At 34.1% G+C, this 17,149-nt stretch overlaps 2 protein-coding genes, 1 long non-coding RNA gene and 1 other non-coding gene across 6 annotated transcripts; 3 read left to right on the top strand and 1 right to left on the bottom strand.

The window, feature by feature from the left end:
• The first annotated feature begins 17 nt into the window (after nucleotides 1–17).
• Nucleotides 18–4,650, top strand: LOC112521295. 3 transcript variants are annotated; one of them, XM_025130067.1, is made up of 3 exons: nucleotides 18–34; nucleotides 2,889–3,080; nucleotides 4,213–4,650. In XM_025130067.1, the coding sequence occupies exons 2-3, from the start codon at nucleotides 2,899–2,901 to the stop codon at nucleotides 4,397–4,399; spliced, it is 369 nt and encodes a 122-aa protein (XP_024985835.1). In that variant the 5' UTR covers nucleotides 18–34; nucleotides 2,889–2,898; the 3' UTR covers nucleotides 4,400–4,650. The 3 variants fall into 3 exon arrangements, with proteins under 3 accessions (XP_024985835.1, XP_024985834.1, XP_024985833.1); XM_025130066.1 differs by lacking the exon at nucleotides 18–34 and adding an exon at nucleotides 1,371–1,728 and having other exon boundaries at nucleotides 4,213–4,649; XM_025130065.1 differs by lacking the exon at nucleotides 18–34 and having other exon boundaries at nucleotides 1,817–3,080; nucleotides 4,213–4,649.
• A 1,654-nt stretch (nucleotides 4,651–6,304) lies between these two features.
• On the top strand, nucleotides 6,305–7,129 carry LOC112522206. The gene is made up of 2 exons (XR_003070138.1): nucleotides 6,305–6,484; nucleotides 6,619–7,129. It is a non-coding gene; the product is annotated as an uncharacterized LOC112522206 (long non-coding RNA).
• On the top strand, nucleotides 7,032–7,130 carry LOC112522316. Its single transcript, XR_003070151.1, has one exon. It is a non-coding gene; the product is annotated as a small nucleolar RNA R24 (small nucleolar RNA).
• A 1,746-nt stretch (nucleotides 7,131–8,876) lies between these two features.
• Nucleotides 8,877–11,093, bottom strand: LOC112521764 (zinc finger BED domain-containing protein RICESLEEPER 2-like). The gene is made up of 4 exons (XM_025130758.1): nucleotides 11,028–11,093; nucleotides 9,844–10,033; nucleotides 8,987–9,750; nucleotides 8,877–8,912 (listed from the first exon to the last, which is right to left on the bottom strand). Exons 1-4 carry the CDS (start codon nucleotides 11,091–11,093, stop codon nucleotides 8,877–8,879), a joined length of 1,056 nt encoding a protein of 351 aa, XP_024986526.1.
• Nucleotides 11,094–17,149: the final 6,056 nt, after the last annotated feature.

The following is a 17,149-nucleotide window of genomic DNA, read 5'->3' as shown; positions in this document are numbered from 1 at the left end:
TCATTTTGTTAGCCGAGAATCTTTACTTGGTAAGGTAAAGGTTTAGTAAACGTTTAGTACTCAACCCTATAGTTTTTGGCATAAATTTGATGACGTGCATACATTGTAGAATAAAAAAGAACGTGGTACGTCCATTTGAGACGATGATCCACTAATACGTGTTCTTTACAACAGTTTTTTCTAACTTCTCTAAACTAGAAACTAATGGATCTTATCCATACTAAAGAAATTACTTACAATGAATAAAAATATCAAAATGATACAAGTGATTCCTAAATTAGGATCTCACTGAATGAGACACAAAATGGTTTAAATGCTTGAGAGAATAGTCGTTACTTAAACGTCTGTGTTGTGTAGTTGATGAGGTTTCGAAGCAACAAAGTGACGTTTGTACGAACATACTTGAAACATCTATATAAGTTTTCACAAACTATTAGATTTGTGTTTATTAAAAATATTGTTGTAAAAGAACTACCAGACCTTGTTTTAACAAACTATCTCATGTTTTCCCATAATACTTTTGTGAGAAGAGGAATACTATATGCATCCCTTTTATTTTATGTCATAATCATGTTAAATCATGAATTGAGAATGTAAAAAGTAAGTTTTGATGTTGATGTGTGTGACAACATGGGGAGTAAATTAGTAGATGGTGGTGCATTTAGTAATAGGGGGATGTTAAATTACCTATACTTACTAATTTTCTCTCATACACATCAACACCAAGACTTACTTTTTACATTTTTGATGCATAATTTGACCTGATTTTGACATAAAAAAGGATGCATCTTACATTCTCTTAGCAATAAATAAGGTCCCGTTTCCGGGATTGGACTGGATTAGGAATTGAGTCCCATGTTGGTTTGAAAAATTTCCTGAATTTGGAATACTGCAATTTCAATGAAATCCCAGAAACATAGGATTTTAAAATTTCATAAGATTGGTACTTCACGAGATTTCGTAGGATTTATACGTAATAACGGTTCAAAGTATTTTAAAAACATTTGTTTTGTAATAATCAATTAATAAAAATGTAATTTAATTATTATTTTTTTCATTATTTATAATTTTTAATAAATTAGTTTTAAATAATGAAGTTCAATTTCATTCCAAATCATATAAACCAAACACACAAAAGATTCAAAATCATTCCAAATCTAAATTCCTCTAACTCCAAATCATTCCATGAAATCCAAATCTCTCAAAACCATTACATCAAATCAAACGCTCCTTAAGGCTGTATTTAGCCTACATCTTATGAAAATTGATATGCACTTTGAGATAATTCTAGCTTTTGGCCTAGCGATATGTGAGTATTTGGTCTCCTTGAAGGCAGATGCTCAAACCTCACCAAATGTGAGCAGAGCATGCGAGTTTATTTGTTATATTTGTCATATATAAATATTATATACTCAAAAAAAACCAATAGACATGCTTTTACTCGAAGAAAACTAGTCGAGGGACTAAATATTCAAAATGACCAAAAACCTAGGAATCATTTGTTCAATTTAGACTAAAATATCGGAGAAGAAGGATTAGGGGCTATTATGCCATTTTTCAAAATATCAAGGGTTAAATTTGTTAGTAGAAGAAAGATTAGGGGCCATTATATCACTTACAAAAAATCAAGGGTAAAAATTGTTAGTATATAACACTCATCCATGGAGCCTCAAAAACCCTTGTCATCGCTCTCTCGCCCTCTCAGTAACTACCAAATTTTAGAACAAGGTAAATCAAATTCCTTTTGGTTCATCATCGATTAATTTCTAATAATTTGGGGATTAGGTTAAATGTATGTGATTTCGTTTTAATGGGATGATTTTATGCGTGAAACGTATTATAGTTGTAAGAGCATACAGATTAATTATGGGGAATGTTTGAAATTCCTGCTAATATGTTCTTGGAAGCCATAGTATTGATCGTAAAATTCGTATGCAACATTTTGATCTCTTTTGATTCATCGTGTTTATGCTTAATATTCCATGGCATTAAATATATGATTAATTGGAAACTCATGTAAACTTGGGGTACAATATGGTGAAAGTAGCTGGTATCAAAATGAGATGTATTAGAATCTCTTCTGGTTTAATTTAGGGAATGATCGATTAGAGGTGTATGGCTTGGGAGCTTACGTGAAGTCGTTTGGTTTCATTTTTCAGTGGGTACTTTTAAATTGCTTAAGATGGATGATTATTATGGGTAAATTGTAATTCAGACGCTCTTCATTTCTGAGCAATCTGAAACATTGGCTTAGATTTCTTGATGCCTTAGTTTTGACATTATGATTCCTGAGTTTAAAGACATGAGAACACTATGCAAATATACATGGGATCTTTTGTGCTGAGTGATTAAGAGGTTCTGTTTAGAATTAGTGTTTAATGAAAAAAACAAATTAATTTACGCTAGAAGATAATTGCGTGTTCCAGACCTTGGAGTCTACATTTGATCCATCATAGCATCCGTGCAGGTTCGTTTTAATTTTCAACGTGTGCATTTGGTTGTTATGTATGCATTCACATGTGAATAGTGATATTGGAAGGCTAACGAATAATGGCCAGGCTTTATATGAACATTACACATTTGATAAGTTTTGAAGGAATATTTCTATGGATTTAGTGTCAACTTCTTAAAAATACCCGTTATCGTTTTAAAGTTAAGTTCCACGTAGAAAAAGAACTGCTGCCAAGACTAGTTATTGAACTCCATCAATATCTTTTGAAGCTGTTAATACCCTCTTTGTATAATGAACTTATTCTCTTACCTTCTGTTTGTAATCTATGTTTAGAATAATTATCATTTTGTTGATTCATATTTCTTATTGGCTGAATGGATCTAATTTCTTTTTGTGTGTGTGTTCAAACCATTCAATCTTTTGTACGCTATTATAGGGTAGGAAATATGGCATCAAAGTTGCGCATGTTACAATCAAAGGCGGCTGAAGCCTCAAAGTTTTTGTCCAAGCATGGATGCACCTATTACAAGCAGACACTAGAGAAGAACAAGAAATACATTCAGGATCCACCGACTATAGAAAAATGTCAGCAGTTGTCAAATCAGCTACTTTACACCCGGCTTGCCAGGTTCGCCACATTGTTACTTCTTTAGAATATCACCATTTTGTTTAATTAAGAAAACCAAATCTTTAAATTAAGTGGACTCAGTTTGTGTGTGAATTTTTTTATGGCTAGAGCTGATCTTGCTTTTCCACTATTATGTAGGTTTTCCTCTGGCTACATTCTAGTTATTTTATCAATATGTATATATGTGTGTGTATGTATATGTCTATACAGGAGCGAAATTAATCATGGGGTTTTTCTTTTTTTGGGGGGGGGGGGGGGGGGGGGCTGTCCCCACGAATGGAAGAAGAATTAGGAGTCTTAAAGGTGCACCCACTTTAGTTTGATGCGTGCTCCATAAGTTAACAAAAAACGACTGCAGCTATTGCATATGGCATTACAGGCTGCAGTTCAGCATCAGAAAAGAAGGAAAATAGAATGAAAAAAATCACATGGGTGTTCCAAAAAATCACTTGTATGTTATTTTTCATTAAAACATACCTTTTATGATCAACCTCACAGAACTTTTTTGGACCCGCCTCTGTTTCTATATCTATGTAAGGGGCCGTTTACCAAACGCTTACTCGGGTAAGTGAACACCAAATCACATTACCTTACCGGATGAATATGGTAAGGACCAAAAATCTTACCCGATAAGAGCGAGATAAAGACCAAGAGTCTTACCCGGTAAGTGAGGGCAACAACTCTTACCATGGTAAGCGCTTACCGGATAAATTGTTATATACGATAACGTTGTGGTAGACTAAAATCTTACCCAGTAAGTAATGATAGTGTTAAATTTTACCGGTAAGTGCTTACTGGGTAAGTGTTTGGTAAACGGCAGTTTGTATATGCATATAGATATGTGTATCTATATGCAACAGATATGGATTCTAGCTACTATATAGAATCTGGGTCTCATTTAATCTTGGCATAATCAATGATATTCCAATCCTTTCCTTTTCTTCAAACTGTTCCCAACTTTTTGGACAAACTTTATTTTTCGCACACCTTTTGCTATCTGGGGTATTCACGAAAACAACCGCCCTATTCTTTCAGAACCCCCTCCGTGTGAGATATAATGGACTCGTTTGGTTAGGTTTTTTAATCGCTATACTCAAATTCCTATTAATCAATGCTTGTCTCCTTGAATCAGCATTCCCAGTCGCTATGATGCATTCTGGAAGGAGCTTGATCAATTGAAGCAACTAATAAAGACGAGACAGGATCTTAAAACTGAAGATCTAGGGATTGCCGCTCTTTTTGGGCTCGAGTGTTTTGCTTGGTATTGTGCTGGCGAGATTGCAGGCCGAGGATTTACCATCACTAGTTACTATGTTTAACTCTTGCTATCAAGGTTAGTTTCTTGCCTAGCATTTACAGATAATAAGATAGTCCACTTAGCAATGTAGTTCTTAGTCAATGGATGGAATATACCTAACTACGTTTGTCAAGAACACACCGGTCAGAACCACTTTCCGAATAATTTGAAAACTTTGTTTTCGTTGCCTGTGTATGTGTGTGTACATGTGAACGAGGGTGCTCTAATGAACCGGAAAGATTTCCTTTCTGAAGAATTTGGGTTGTTTTATGTGTCTCGGGTTTATCCTTGTTGCACAAAGTCTTGGGGATTCCTGTGAATTTTCTGAACCTACGGCACCGAGCAGCCTGGCTAAACAGGCTGGTTCTGGTTCTTGTGGTTTTGCTGCAACCGGTGAATGTGGCCACAACCATGGCCCATATGGGTGAGCACAACCAGCAAGGACCCAAACCCATGGTTAAGTGTTTGCTGTTAGGGGATATATGCAATGCCGAAAGTTTTTTCTGCCGGTGACATAAAATAATTATCGTAACATTATATAAAATTTAATTGCAGTTACTAAACATAGTACAAAACATATCAACTTAAATTTCAATGCACAAGGGTGGTGCCTGATTGGTTTGAACTTGGCTCCAAAGGTCAAAAGTACCTGGAGGTCCCAGGTTCAAATCCAAGGAGGAATAAAAATCCTCTTGTGGCTACGGAGGTTCAAATGCGGTGATTCCGGGCTATCTGCAAAGCAGGTGGTCGCCCTGTGATTAGTCGGCTCGCATAGCGGGTTGAATATCTATGTTAATCAAAAAAAAGTTTTTCTGTTTTACCTTTGTTAACCATTAAAACTCAAATTTAAGTTCCAATTCAAAATGTTATTGTGGTCTCTCAGTTTTCCTGATGACAATACCGAGTGGTAACATAAAAAGAATAATAATAGTAGCGTTGTTAAGAATAAAAAAGTTATATTACGACAAACAATATCAATGACACAGACATACTGCCCCATTGAAAATAGTTTTCTTAAATGTACCGAAAATGGGTTAATTGGGCTCCAGTTTTGGCCCTAAAAATGTTAACATCAAAACCGAAATCAGTTTTCAATCTTACAGCAAATTCGAACACCTTCTGAATCGATAAAACGTCGATCAATTGAAATTCATATATTCTGTGCATATCGACATGATATATATTAAAGATCCACAAGGCTTAAAACTTTCTCAGGTCTAAGGAACCTTCAAACCTGCTTTCAATGTGCGCAAAAATCCATTTGGACTTTTGCTTGGAAGTTGAAAAAGAGTCTGATCAGGTTTCTTTAAGATGAGTTTTTTAAGCTAGATTTTTTAGGATTAACCGAGCTTTTTCGGGCAAGGCCTTTTGAGTCGGGCCTAGGCCTGAATCTGCACCCAAAACTTTGGCCAAATTGAGCTTTTAGAGGTCTGGCTTAGACCGGGCATCAGACTTACTAGGCCCAAAATTTTCGGTTGGACAGGGTCACAAACTTGGGTTTTCTTGGTGCATATCTAATATCGATATCGTTAGCGGTTTTAAACTCAAGTGACATAAAATTAAGCTTATTTATACCAATTTTGTAAAAAAGAAGTCATTAAACTAAATTTGTAAACAAACAAGGGTGGTGTCCGATTGTTTTAAGCTTGTGTTCTAAAGATTAAAAGTGTCTAGAGGTCCTAAATTTGAATTCAAGGAGGAATAAATAATCCTCTTGTGGCTATGGATATTCAAATGCGGTGACTCCAGACTATCCACAAAGTGGATGGTCGTTCTGGAATTAGTCGGCTTACCCAACGGATTGGATATCTAGGTTAACAAAAATTCAAGGACCATTTGTAATTTAAATTCTCGTGGGAATTCTATTTCTGTCTTCTGGAATCTGGATAACACAGCCGGCCCATTTCAAAACCTTGGGCTTCAAATAGGGTTGGATTCCATAACCATAGGCCACCATTTTTAGGGTTTTGAACCACAACTCACACGCCTTCTGTGCTTATATATTCCATAGATCGATTCCATCAACAGCAGAAGCAGATAACAAGGCAGAGTCATGTACTAGCTGCCGGTGCTCGTTTTCCGATCCGTTTTTAACGATTCCGGTAATGTAAGCCGTTTTGATCTCCTTAAACTAGTAGGATGTTTTTTTATCTTTTCAAAGCTTAGAAGAAATTAGATCAGAAATTCTAGGATTTCTTCAAATCAAAAGCTGGTTTTCTACTCTGTGATTTGCGTTTTTAGGGCTCTATTATTCGAGTCAACAGCAGGCGTCGATTTGTTGGCGACTTGACTGCCGCTTAGAGCCTAGATTGTATTCCGGTAGAAGATCCATGAAAACTTCTATTCATGTTTTCATGACACAATATATCGGATACATTTCTTCATTATCATCGTATGATGCACAAGTCTCTGATGCAGCTTGAAAGGCATACTTAGACACGGGGGCTTTGTTGAATTCCCAAAACAAGCCACCTTTTGCACGGTGCCAATAAATTGCTACTTAACACGATTGAAGGAGGATGTTTTACTCATTTTCTTTCAAATTACAAGTAGCCATATTCGATCATCATTGATTTCTATCTCGTGCATCCGAATTTGAGTTCTTATCTGGTTTTTTTTCTATTTAATTTGTGAAGCTTGTAATTGAATGTTGAGATGCAGTGATGAGAAAGCTAACATGTAAGAAGATACCTTCAACTTTGTGTTGAAAATCTTCTATGAAATACTCTTGTTACGCTTGGCTTCTGAGCATATACATTCCTCAATTGGTTTTCACTTTATTTGAACATAAATGCGTCCATATGGGTTTTTTAATTGTTTGGGTTGTGGAACATGGTTGGATGGATTGTTTGGTTTTTGATATTTTGTAACTGGCTAATTACATCTTCATTTGAAACCGTGAGGAGTGCTTTTTCAATAGTATATATCAATGCAGCATTTAAAAATTCATCACCGATTTTGTTGTGTAAATTTGACTTTTTATAATCTTTGTTGCAGGAAAACATCTTTTGGCAACCGGTAAAACCAAAGCTAACTTCAATAATATTACTCAAATTGGCAAATCTTTTATTTTGATGCACAATCAAATAGTTGTTTCTCAGGAGTGGTCCTTCCTATACGACTAAAATTATGAGGATACAACTCATTCAACTTCAATAAATTTGATACATTAAATTGCGGAAATGAATCATTGGGACTCAAAGTAGTTATATTTTTAAGCAATTTGGTGCTTATCTCAATTAAATGGATCTCCAAACTCTTGAATTTGAATGTCCACAAATAAAACATCAAGTGCTAAATCATGAAATCAAAATGTCTGCTAAAATACTAGTTGCTTGAGTGTGATTAAATCCATTATAGTTATCCTATTCAACATACTGGAGCATTTCAACAAAATTTAGAAATAATGCAATTAAGCTTAAAATGGTTTTGTAACGAGAACCCCATCGTATATCTACAGCTCAAGAGCCCCATCGTATATCTACAGCTCAAGAGCCCTATTGTATATCTTCAGCTCAAAATGGGTTTGTAATGAGAACTCCATTGTACATCTCCGGCTTGTATAAGAGGCTCTTTGTAGTTGGTATTTTCCTGTTCTAGTTTCAATTTCACATTTATCAATTGTTTTTTGCACTCCATCTTTGTAATTTTGTTGAAACATGTCTTTACACTTTCAAAAAGCATTCACTACATTGATCACCATTTCTATCATATTGTTGGTGAGTAAAACAATGGATATAATATGTTTAACTATTGTTATTCAAGATCAAGGTTTTTAATCCATTGAATCCTTTGCAAATTGCTTGCTTTGTCATATTTTTGCCTTTTTACCTGTTTCAAACTCAATCAATGTTCAACAAATAAAGTATCAATAATGATAGGTTTAAGAATTGAAGTTGTCTTAGCGATACCAAAAAATCTCTTCTTAATAATATCACATGCATCAACATATCATGGAACCATCGTCGTTTCTTTTTCTTAGAAATGTCACTAGACTCATCAACTAGCAATGAGATTGAGAAAACATCATCATGAATTTCTTTACAAATGGATTTGAGTATTTGATTTGCAAAACAAGCAACAATATTTGAAGACACTCTTTGATAATAGATACCATGTGTAGGCCTGTAAACGAACCGAACGAACACGAACGGAGGCTTGTTCGTGTTCGTTCGTTTAATTTAACCGAACAAATGAACAAACACGAATGGTAAACAAACGAAAATAATTGTGTTCGTGTTTGTTCGTTTAGAAATCCGATGTGTTCGTGTTCGTTTATGTTCGTTCGTTAACAAGTTCAACGAACGAACATAAACGAACATGCCTAAATGAACATAAACGAACATGCCTAAATGAACATAAACAAACGAACACCATTATTTGTCATTCAGTTAACTATTACACATCAATTGTCGATAGTTTAAAAAAAAAACAAATCACCATTATCATTTGAAAAAAAAAAAAAACAATTCGTTCATCATCATTTGTCAGTTGTCACCTCAAGGAAGTTCAATATATATCATATCATCAGTTTCCTACAAACAAACAAAACAATTATTAGTTGTTGTAAGAAAACAAGTATCATAATTGATAAGATTAAGCAAATTACCTTGGTTTTCTTTTTGTGTAGTCTATAATGATGACGATACCAATCAGTTCCGCAAATGAACATATCTACCGTCATCGTCCCTAAAGGGGTGCGATGAGCATCGATAACTCTCCCACCAGCACTAAAAGCTAATTTTAAAGCAACAGTAGTTATCGGAATTGCCAAAACATCAGCAACCATTTTAGACAAAATTCTGAACTTCAGATTTTTCTCCTTCCACCACTCCAAGACATCAAAATATGCACCTGAATCACCAATGTACACGCCTTCTTCTAAATAAATGTCTAACTCTGACTTCACACTTGCAAAAGTGTCAACGCTTCTGATATGTTGATCATACTTTGTCGTGCCACTCTTGATACCAACTCTAGAACTTAACTTGTTATAATCACTCTTAACTCCACTCTCACTTTTGTCAGGTGCACTACTCATTTGAACAACATTAGCCGCTTTATGTTGTTCAACATACTCTTCAAACATTTTAGTAAGAGTATCTTGAACAATTTTCATTTGCTTAGGTGCCACATCCTTTGAATAAATGGAACTAAAAGAGAACTCAACCAACTTCATCTTGTATCTAGGATCTAAAACAGCACCAACGAATATCAACAGATTACAAGTACCCCAATATTTGTCAAATTTCTTTTCCATCTTGAGAGCCGTATCTCTCATATATTTACTCTCATCCAAAGATAAATCATCTAATGCTTCTTTAATCTCATACAACTCACTAAGAAACAAATTAGAGGTAGGATATTCGGAGCCTGAAAAAAAAATAAAATAAAAGAAGTCTTTTTTTTTCCTTTTAGCGTATGGAGTAGATTCTTCATTATTGACTATGTTGGCCTTTTCTCTACCACCATCAACGGCTGCCACGTCGTTTCCATCATTCGATCCGATAACAACCACTTCAGGAGTACTTTCCATTCTTGATGTGTTTGCACTTGATTCAATTTCCGTTGATTCAAGTTCTTGAAGCGATTGCATTCGATCTAAATATAAATCATCATGAAAGAAATATGGACCGCTATAAGAGACATCAGATATCTACAAAATGGAAAAAAAACATTTTAAATAATTAAAACAATAATTTAAATTAACTATATAAAACCAACGAAAATTTAGAAAAAAACAAGTATAAAATTCTAAGCTATAAAAACAAGTATAAATTAACAAGCAAACTATTTATACAAACTTTACATGGACATTGCATGATATGGAAAAGAGATAAAAGCTTAAACTATTTATACAAACTTTAGATGGACATTACATCTCCAAAAGGAAAATATAAAATTATATATGCAGCATGAATGCTTATGTTCTCTCATCTTGACATTGCAACCAGTAAGTTTGCAGCCATTGTGGGTTGTTCAATTGTTTACAAATATGAGCCTCACATGAAGCCGAAAGCAAAATAATTTTGCTTATCTCATTGATAAATAGGTCAAATATAGATGGTGACATGATAACCACTCACAAATTGCTTATGATATAATAGTTACCTGTCATTGTATTTGATCTACAAAGGAGGGCTTATGCTCATATGCTCTTTTAAGTTGATACTTGGATGTCTTTGTATATAAACAGATTACCAGAATATGCTAGATGCAAGTGCTAACTCTAAATGTATACTTTTTGACAGAGGGTAACTGCAGAAAATATGATCTTAACTATCAATACAATCAAGAGTCTTGAGGAAACTGTAAAACACTTTATGCACTCTGGTGACTTGGATTTCAGATTCTCAATACTGCCATAACTTAGATCAATGTTCTCTTGTAATAGCATCAACGCCTTCCACAGTTTGTTTACAAGAGAAACAACAACTAATTTTACCACATTTTAAGATTCTTGACTCACCCCTACATTACAAAATGCAGCAAAATAAATGATAAATAAGTACTCGTTCCTAACCTTTATCGGTATGTTTATATGGATGAATGAACTTTTTCAACATCTTAAGGAATTACATGAAAGGAATTACCTAGATAGAGACTGTCCTTGCCCTTCACGATTGGCGATTCATGAGTTCACGAGTCACCAATCGACCACCGGTCACGAAAATTGATCTTCCCTTCTGCTTCTGCCCTTCACGAGTCACGACCATCAGTCAATTGCTACAAATTTGACCTAGAATTACTACCATATTGAGTGAGAACCTAGAAGACAACCCAACAAAACCCTTTTAAAAAGCCCAATATTAAAAGTCCAAAACCCTCTTAAAAAGCCCAATATTAAAAGTCCAAAACCCTCTTAAAAGCCCAATACTTAAAAAACTTTTAAAATTTGAATTCAAACTAAATAAATAAAAATTATATACTAAAATTAATACATAAACGAACATAAACGTTCACGAACATAAATGAACGAACGTTCACGAACATAAATGAACGAACGTAAACGAACGGTAAATGAACGAACGTTCACGAACATAAATGAACGAACGAGACTCTTGTTCATGTTCGTTCGTTTAACTAAACGAACAAAAACTTTTTGTTCATGTTCGTTCTTTTATTAAATAAACGAACTTCCCGCCGAATGGTTCACGAACGGTTCGCTGAACGTTCGGTTCGTTTACTTAACCATGTGGCATGGTTGATTACCCAAAAGTTTTGGTTTAATGGTTCCATATGCAGGGCCGGCCCTGGCCACGTGCAGCCCGTGCGGCCGCACAGGGCATCAAAGCCTAAAGGGGCATCAAGTTGTCATTTCTTACTAGTTTTGGGTTTAATAATTTGAAAATTGGACAACTGAGTTTTAACTATAAAAACAGGCCCAAGGCCTAGTAGTGATGTATACTGAATGCACATCGTTGGAAAAAGTTGGAAAGTTGGAAAAGTTTTGTTTGTATAAACTTGTTTGTATGAATAAAGTTGTATGTATGAATTAATCTGGATAAGTCACTTTCTATATCATCAAGCCACTACGAAACAGTCATGCATAATTGAGCGAATAAGCTGTTAGTTCYATTAAACTTATTAAGCTGCTAACAGATAGCTCTTAGCCTTTAGTCGTTATACMTGYAACTTTTGAGTTTTATTYTTTGCTTACTATGACAGTAATTTGGATGTAATTTACTATTTTAGTTAAAAACGAATTTAGTTTTCCTTGTCTTTAAAGTCCCGAAATAAAATTTTAATTTTGCTAATTTCAATTTAGAAAAAAGAAAAATGAAAAAGAAGGAAGTATGGTCTTAACAGGATTTATCCTTCTATATTTTGTATTTGGGGTTTTGGTCGTATGTCCACACCCCCCCTTGTATTTTTTGTTTATTATAATTAATAAAAATCAACATAGAGATGAGATACTTAACTTGAATATGTTCTAAACTCTTTAAAAAATCGCATGTTTTGTTGTTTCATTGGCTTAAAAAAAAGTCTTAGGGGCATTTTTTTTATTTTCGCACAGGGCATCAAAAATCTTAGGACCGGTCCTGTCCATATGATCCTTTGGTTGTTGTGGACCATTTTTGTAGGACATCTTAAAAACATTTTTGGTTTGCTTCTCTTTGCATGTCATGGTTTGTCATTAAAATCAATATAGTTTTATCTGTGATCTTTTGTGTAACACATATATTGAAAGTTGGGGGTTGTTACCCTTGTGTTAGCGGTAAGTTGAGAGAAGGGCAACTTTGGCACCTCAGGTTGGGATGGCCAATTCACGATCATCATAAGAATACGTCTCGTGCGTTGGCATTTTTGGTCTCACCATGTTGCTCCTATTATTACATATCGACAAGTGTTGAGCCCCTAATCAGGAGTAATTCAATAATGAACAACCACCGATCAGAATGCTAGTCAATGGGGGCAAAATGTTTAAGTGTGTGTATTAGACTTTGCTACTGACGTTGAAGCCACGTACCTGATGATGGTACCATTGATGATCATTTTGTGCTCAAAACCAATGCCCGTTACACTAAATGTAGAGGTTAAGAGTCATTTGCGGCCAAGAGATTGGACATTGATTAGTTGTGTTTCCGCAAAAGATCAATACTTGAGCTATTTAGCATCTGGTGAAGATATTAGCAGGAAGCCTTGGTATTTGATCAACCTACACCAAGAAAAGGCATTAGTGGATCTCGTGTAGTTGAGGAAGCCACTAACAAATAGATAGATCCTCATCTTCAAATGATTTAATTTTATTCAATAGACAAAAAGCACAACAATAACCACAAGGGTGGTGTCTGACTGTTTTGAGCTTGGCTCCAAAGGTCAAAAGTACCAAGAGGTCCCAGGTTCAAATCCAAGGAAGAATAAAAATTCTCTTGTGGTCATGAAGGTTCAAATACGGTGACTCCGAGCTATCTGTAAAGCAGATGGTCGTCCTGGGATTAATCGGCTCGCATAGCGGGTTGGATATCCAGGTTAATTAAAAAACAGCACAACAATACCCTAATACTACAAAACAAGCACATGATGTTGCATACAAGAACATAAAGTCAATCCAATAGTAAACACATATACAACCATTTTTTGAAGTATTTGATGCAATACGTTACGGGTGCCGGAAACTCACTGTGGGAGACACACTATTCCAGCGTTGCAAAGGTGGTGAGAACATCGTCAAAGGAAAATCCTATGGTCCATGCCGTTTTCATTGTTGTACTCCTTACGTGGTGTAGACCTCAAAGACGTGTGTAAAAACTGAGCTAAAAAGAGCAAAACATTCATAAAAAATGTTCGTTAAGTTTTTGTTTGTTGTTTTGGACAAATTCTAGGACCGAGTGAGATATACAAATTTTTGACTGATTTTGGTTGACATTTATCAAGAGTAGAAACTGTTATCACTGTATGCAATTTATCAGTAGTTTAATTTATTATTTATTTATGTAACAATTTTAAAATGAAAAGTTAATAATATAAATTATTATTAAACTTTGAATTTATTGTTGCCACCTCCCTCTACAAGTTTACAATTAATTTGTGCTATATTTTTACCTTGGTGACCTAACATGACGTCACTCTGGAATAACATTTTGAGGTTTTTTTTTTATTAATCTAGATATCCAACTCGTTATGCGAGCCGACTAATCCCAGAACGACTTTGCAGATAGCCCGGAGTCACCGCATTTAAATCTCCGTGGCTACAAGAGAGTTTTTATTTTTTCTTGAATTTGAACCTGAGACCTCCTGGTACTTTTGACCTTTGGAGCCAAGCTCAAACCAATCAGGCACCAACCTTGTGGTTCATTTTGAGGTTTTTTTTAATTAACCTGGATATCCAACTCGTTATACGAGCCGACTAATTCCAGAAAAATTACCTGCTTTACGGGTAGTCTGGAGTCACCGTATTTGAACCTCCGTGGCCACAAGAGAATTTTTTTTTCTCCTCAGATTTGAACATGAGACCTCTAGGCACCATTTTGTGGTTTATATTCTTGATATATTGTATTCTTTCCTGTGTGATAATATTTGAATTTCAGTAGGAAGTAAAAACATGTAAATACATTTTAGCCTTTTAAAACCGACACAAGAAGTTAATAATACTGTTTTATATGCCACCAAACATTAGATACCACCAATTTCACTTATTTTTTTTTCCAGTTGTAAATAAGCTAATCAAAAAACGAAGTTTGTTAGAATGAGTGATGTTACTGACCGTAATTGTCTTTTCATTGAAAAAAACGTCACAGAAGACTTTCATTCTCGTACGTTAAAAATAATCACCGACTTTTATCTGAAGAATCAAATTTCAACGCCGTCAATCATTTGTTCTAGAAATGACCCGCGATATAAAATAGAAGGTTGGTGTACAAGTCCAATGTAAACGATAAAGCCGACACGTGTTATCTTCGTTTTTTTTTTTTATAAACTATAAACATCGTTAAGGTATTGGGTACAACTGAAAATTACGAAAATGCCCATGTAAAGTGACAGGTGGGACTACATATATAAAGAGTATGTCGTCTACGATAAGGTTTGAATTAGCTTCAAACATTTGGTGGCATTTGTAAGAGTGTGAAAACCTCAGGGGCCCTTTTGTAATTTTTAAATATTTAAAACAAACGTGAATCTAGACACTTGCTTTTGGATTTTAAATATAAACCACCGTCATTGAAGCCCCACGAAATCTAAAAAAGATTCATCATAGTAAAAATTCTGCTTTTGACTTTTAATTTAAATAATATCGATGGGTACGTATTATATCTGTTCTTTTATTATTGTAATGTCAGATACTTTTAATCTTTCTGATTCACGGTTATTTATTTAAAATCGTTATCTACATAAGAATGAAATGGTTTCTGATTGAAGTATCTGATCAGACGTTTGTATAAAAAAGTAGAAGTCTCAACTGGGTCCAACGGATCAACATGCTTAAATTTCTATGCTCCATCAAGACTGTGTGTGACGTGATCGGTATATTCTGACTTGTTAAGAGTTTGTAACTCTATGGCATTTATTAATAGAAAATCTCAAAACTCAACTCCTACACACTATATTATCCTTGCGGGCCCTTCGACCGTTGAATTGTTCCTGACTATATTTCAGAAGAAAAAAAATTGAAAGCATAGAAAATGAGTGATGACGGTCAACAGGGAATTGAATGTTTATTGATTAGATCAATTTAATTGTAATTAGTTTAGAGTTATACCCCAGATAGAAAAGATATAATGAACGTCAAGATTTCTAACAAGAAGTAAGTATAGATTGAAAATATCTTAAAAGTTTGAAACCGTTGTTCGATTGTAAGAGGAACTGAAGCTCAATTTGTTCTGATGAAAGAGTCGGGAACGCACCCGTATTTCATTTTAAGGTTTTATGGATTTCAGATACGAAGTAACTCAAAGCTACTAGGCGAAACCAAAAAAATCGAGGATCATTAAGTGTAATACTGTATTTGCCCTTAGTTGGTATAACAAACATTCAATTCTTTTGATTTCATATCTATTTGACTGTAACCTATAGTTTTTGTAACTATTAGTGACATGGATATTAAGGGGCCGTTTATTAAACGTTTACCCGGTAAATACTTATCGGGTAATTTTTCTCATTGAATGAACATGACAAGGACTAAGAATCTTATCCGGTAAGAGCGATGATAAAGATGAAGAGTCTTACCCGGTAAGTGAGGGTGACGACTCTTACTCGGGTAAGCGCTTACCAGGTAAATTGTTGTATATGATACGTTTTGATGTACTACAATCTTACCCAATAAAATAAATTATAGTGTTGACTTCTAACGTTAAGCACTTACCGAGTAAACATTTAGGTAAACGACCCCTAAGTCGTTAAATTCTATTGTTATTCTTGATTACAAGAAAAATGTCACATGAAAATTCATTGATGTTACATATGTTTAAAACTCGTTTATCAGCTACAATGAGCATGAAATACGAAGAATTGAATGTTTATTGCATTGATAAAGAAAAAAGATAAGATGTTACACTAAATACGAACCAACACAAATTTCGTTATGTTTTTATGCATTTTGCTATTTGTATTGTAAACTCCATAATCAGTGTTTAATTAATTAATAACATAATTTAAATTATTTCGTTTTCTAAAATTTCTTGAGGCATAAAAAGGTTATGTGTAGTATATTCTTATGTTTATTATAAGTTTATAATATATTTTCATATTTTTGTCATTTATAAAAAGATACGTCTTTTCATCCATAGAATAATACTATCAGACGTTTCATTCTGAATAATTATTATCTTGTTTTTCTAAAGTTACTTAACGTCTCGTTAATCTAATCAATCAAAGAACAAGTTCCACTTTTGATGAGAAACGTGTTATCTTGTGAGCATTTCTTTAAAATATAAAAGGTTACTTAAGTTAAAAAATATGATTTTTTTTTAAAGTAGATAACATCGACGGCATGTAGACACAATCATTAAACTTTACACACACACACACACACACACAYACAYATATATATATATAGAGGGATGTTATTCTACACCCTTTGTCATTCCTACACCCTATACAACCCTCATCTCAACCATTCAATTTTTAATCAATTAATTGTTTCCTAATATAAAGTATTAATCATAATTAATAAACTCTATTCATATTCCATAAATATTCAAATCATAATAAATGAACTCCCATCATTTCTATAATTAATTGGGTTGCAAGGGTTGTACAAATGCATAAGGTTGTAAAAGAAATATACCCTATATATATATATATATATATATATATATATATATATATATAT

The sequence above is a fragment of the Cynara cardunculus genome (genome assembly GCF_001531365.2).
Source record: "Cynara cardunculus var. scolymus isolate 2C chromosome LG 11, CcrdV1, whole genome shotgun sequence".
NCBI classification, from domain to species: domain Eukaryota; kingdom Viridiplantae; phylum Streptophyta; class Magnoliopsida; order Asterales; family Asteraceae; genus Cynara; species Cynara cardunculus.
This window is presented reverse-complemented; position numbering and strand designations above follow the sequence as displayed.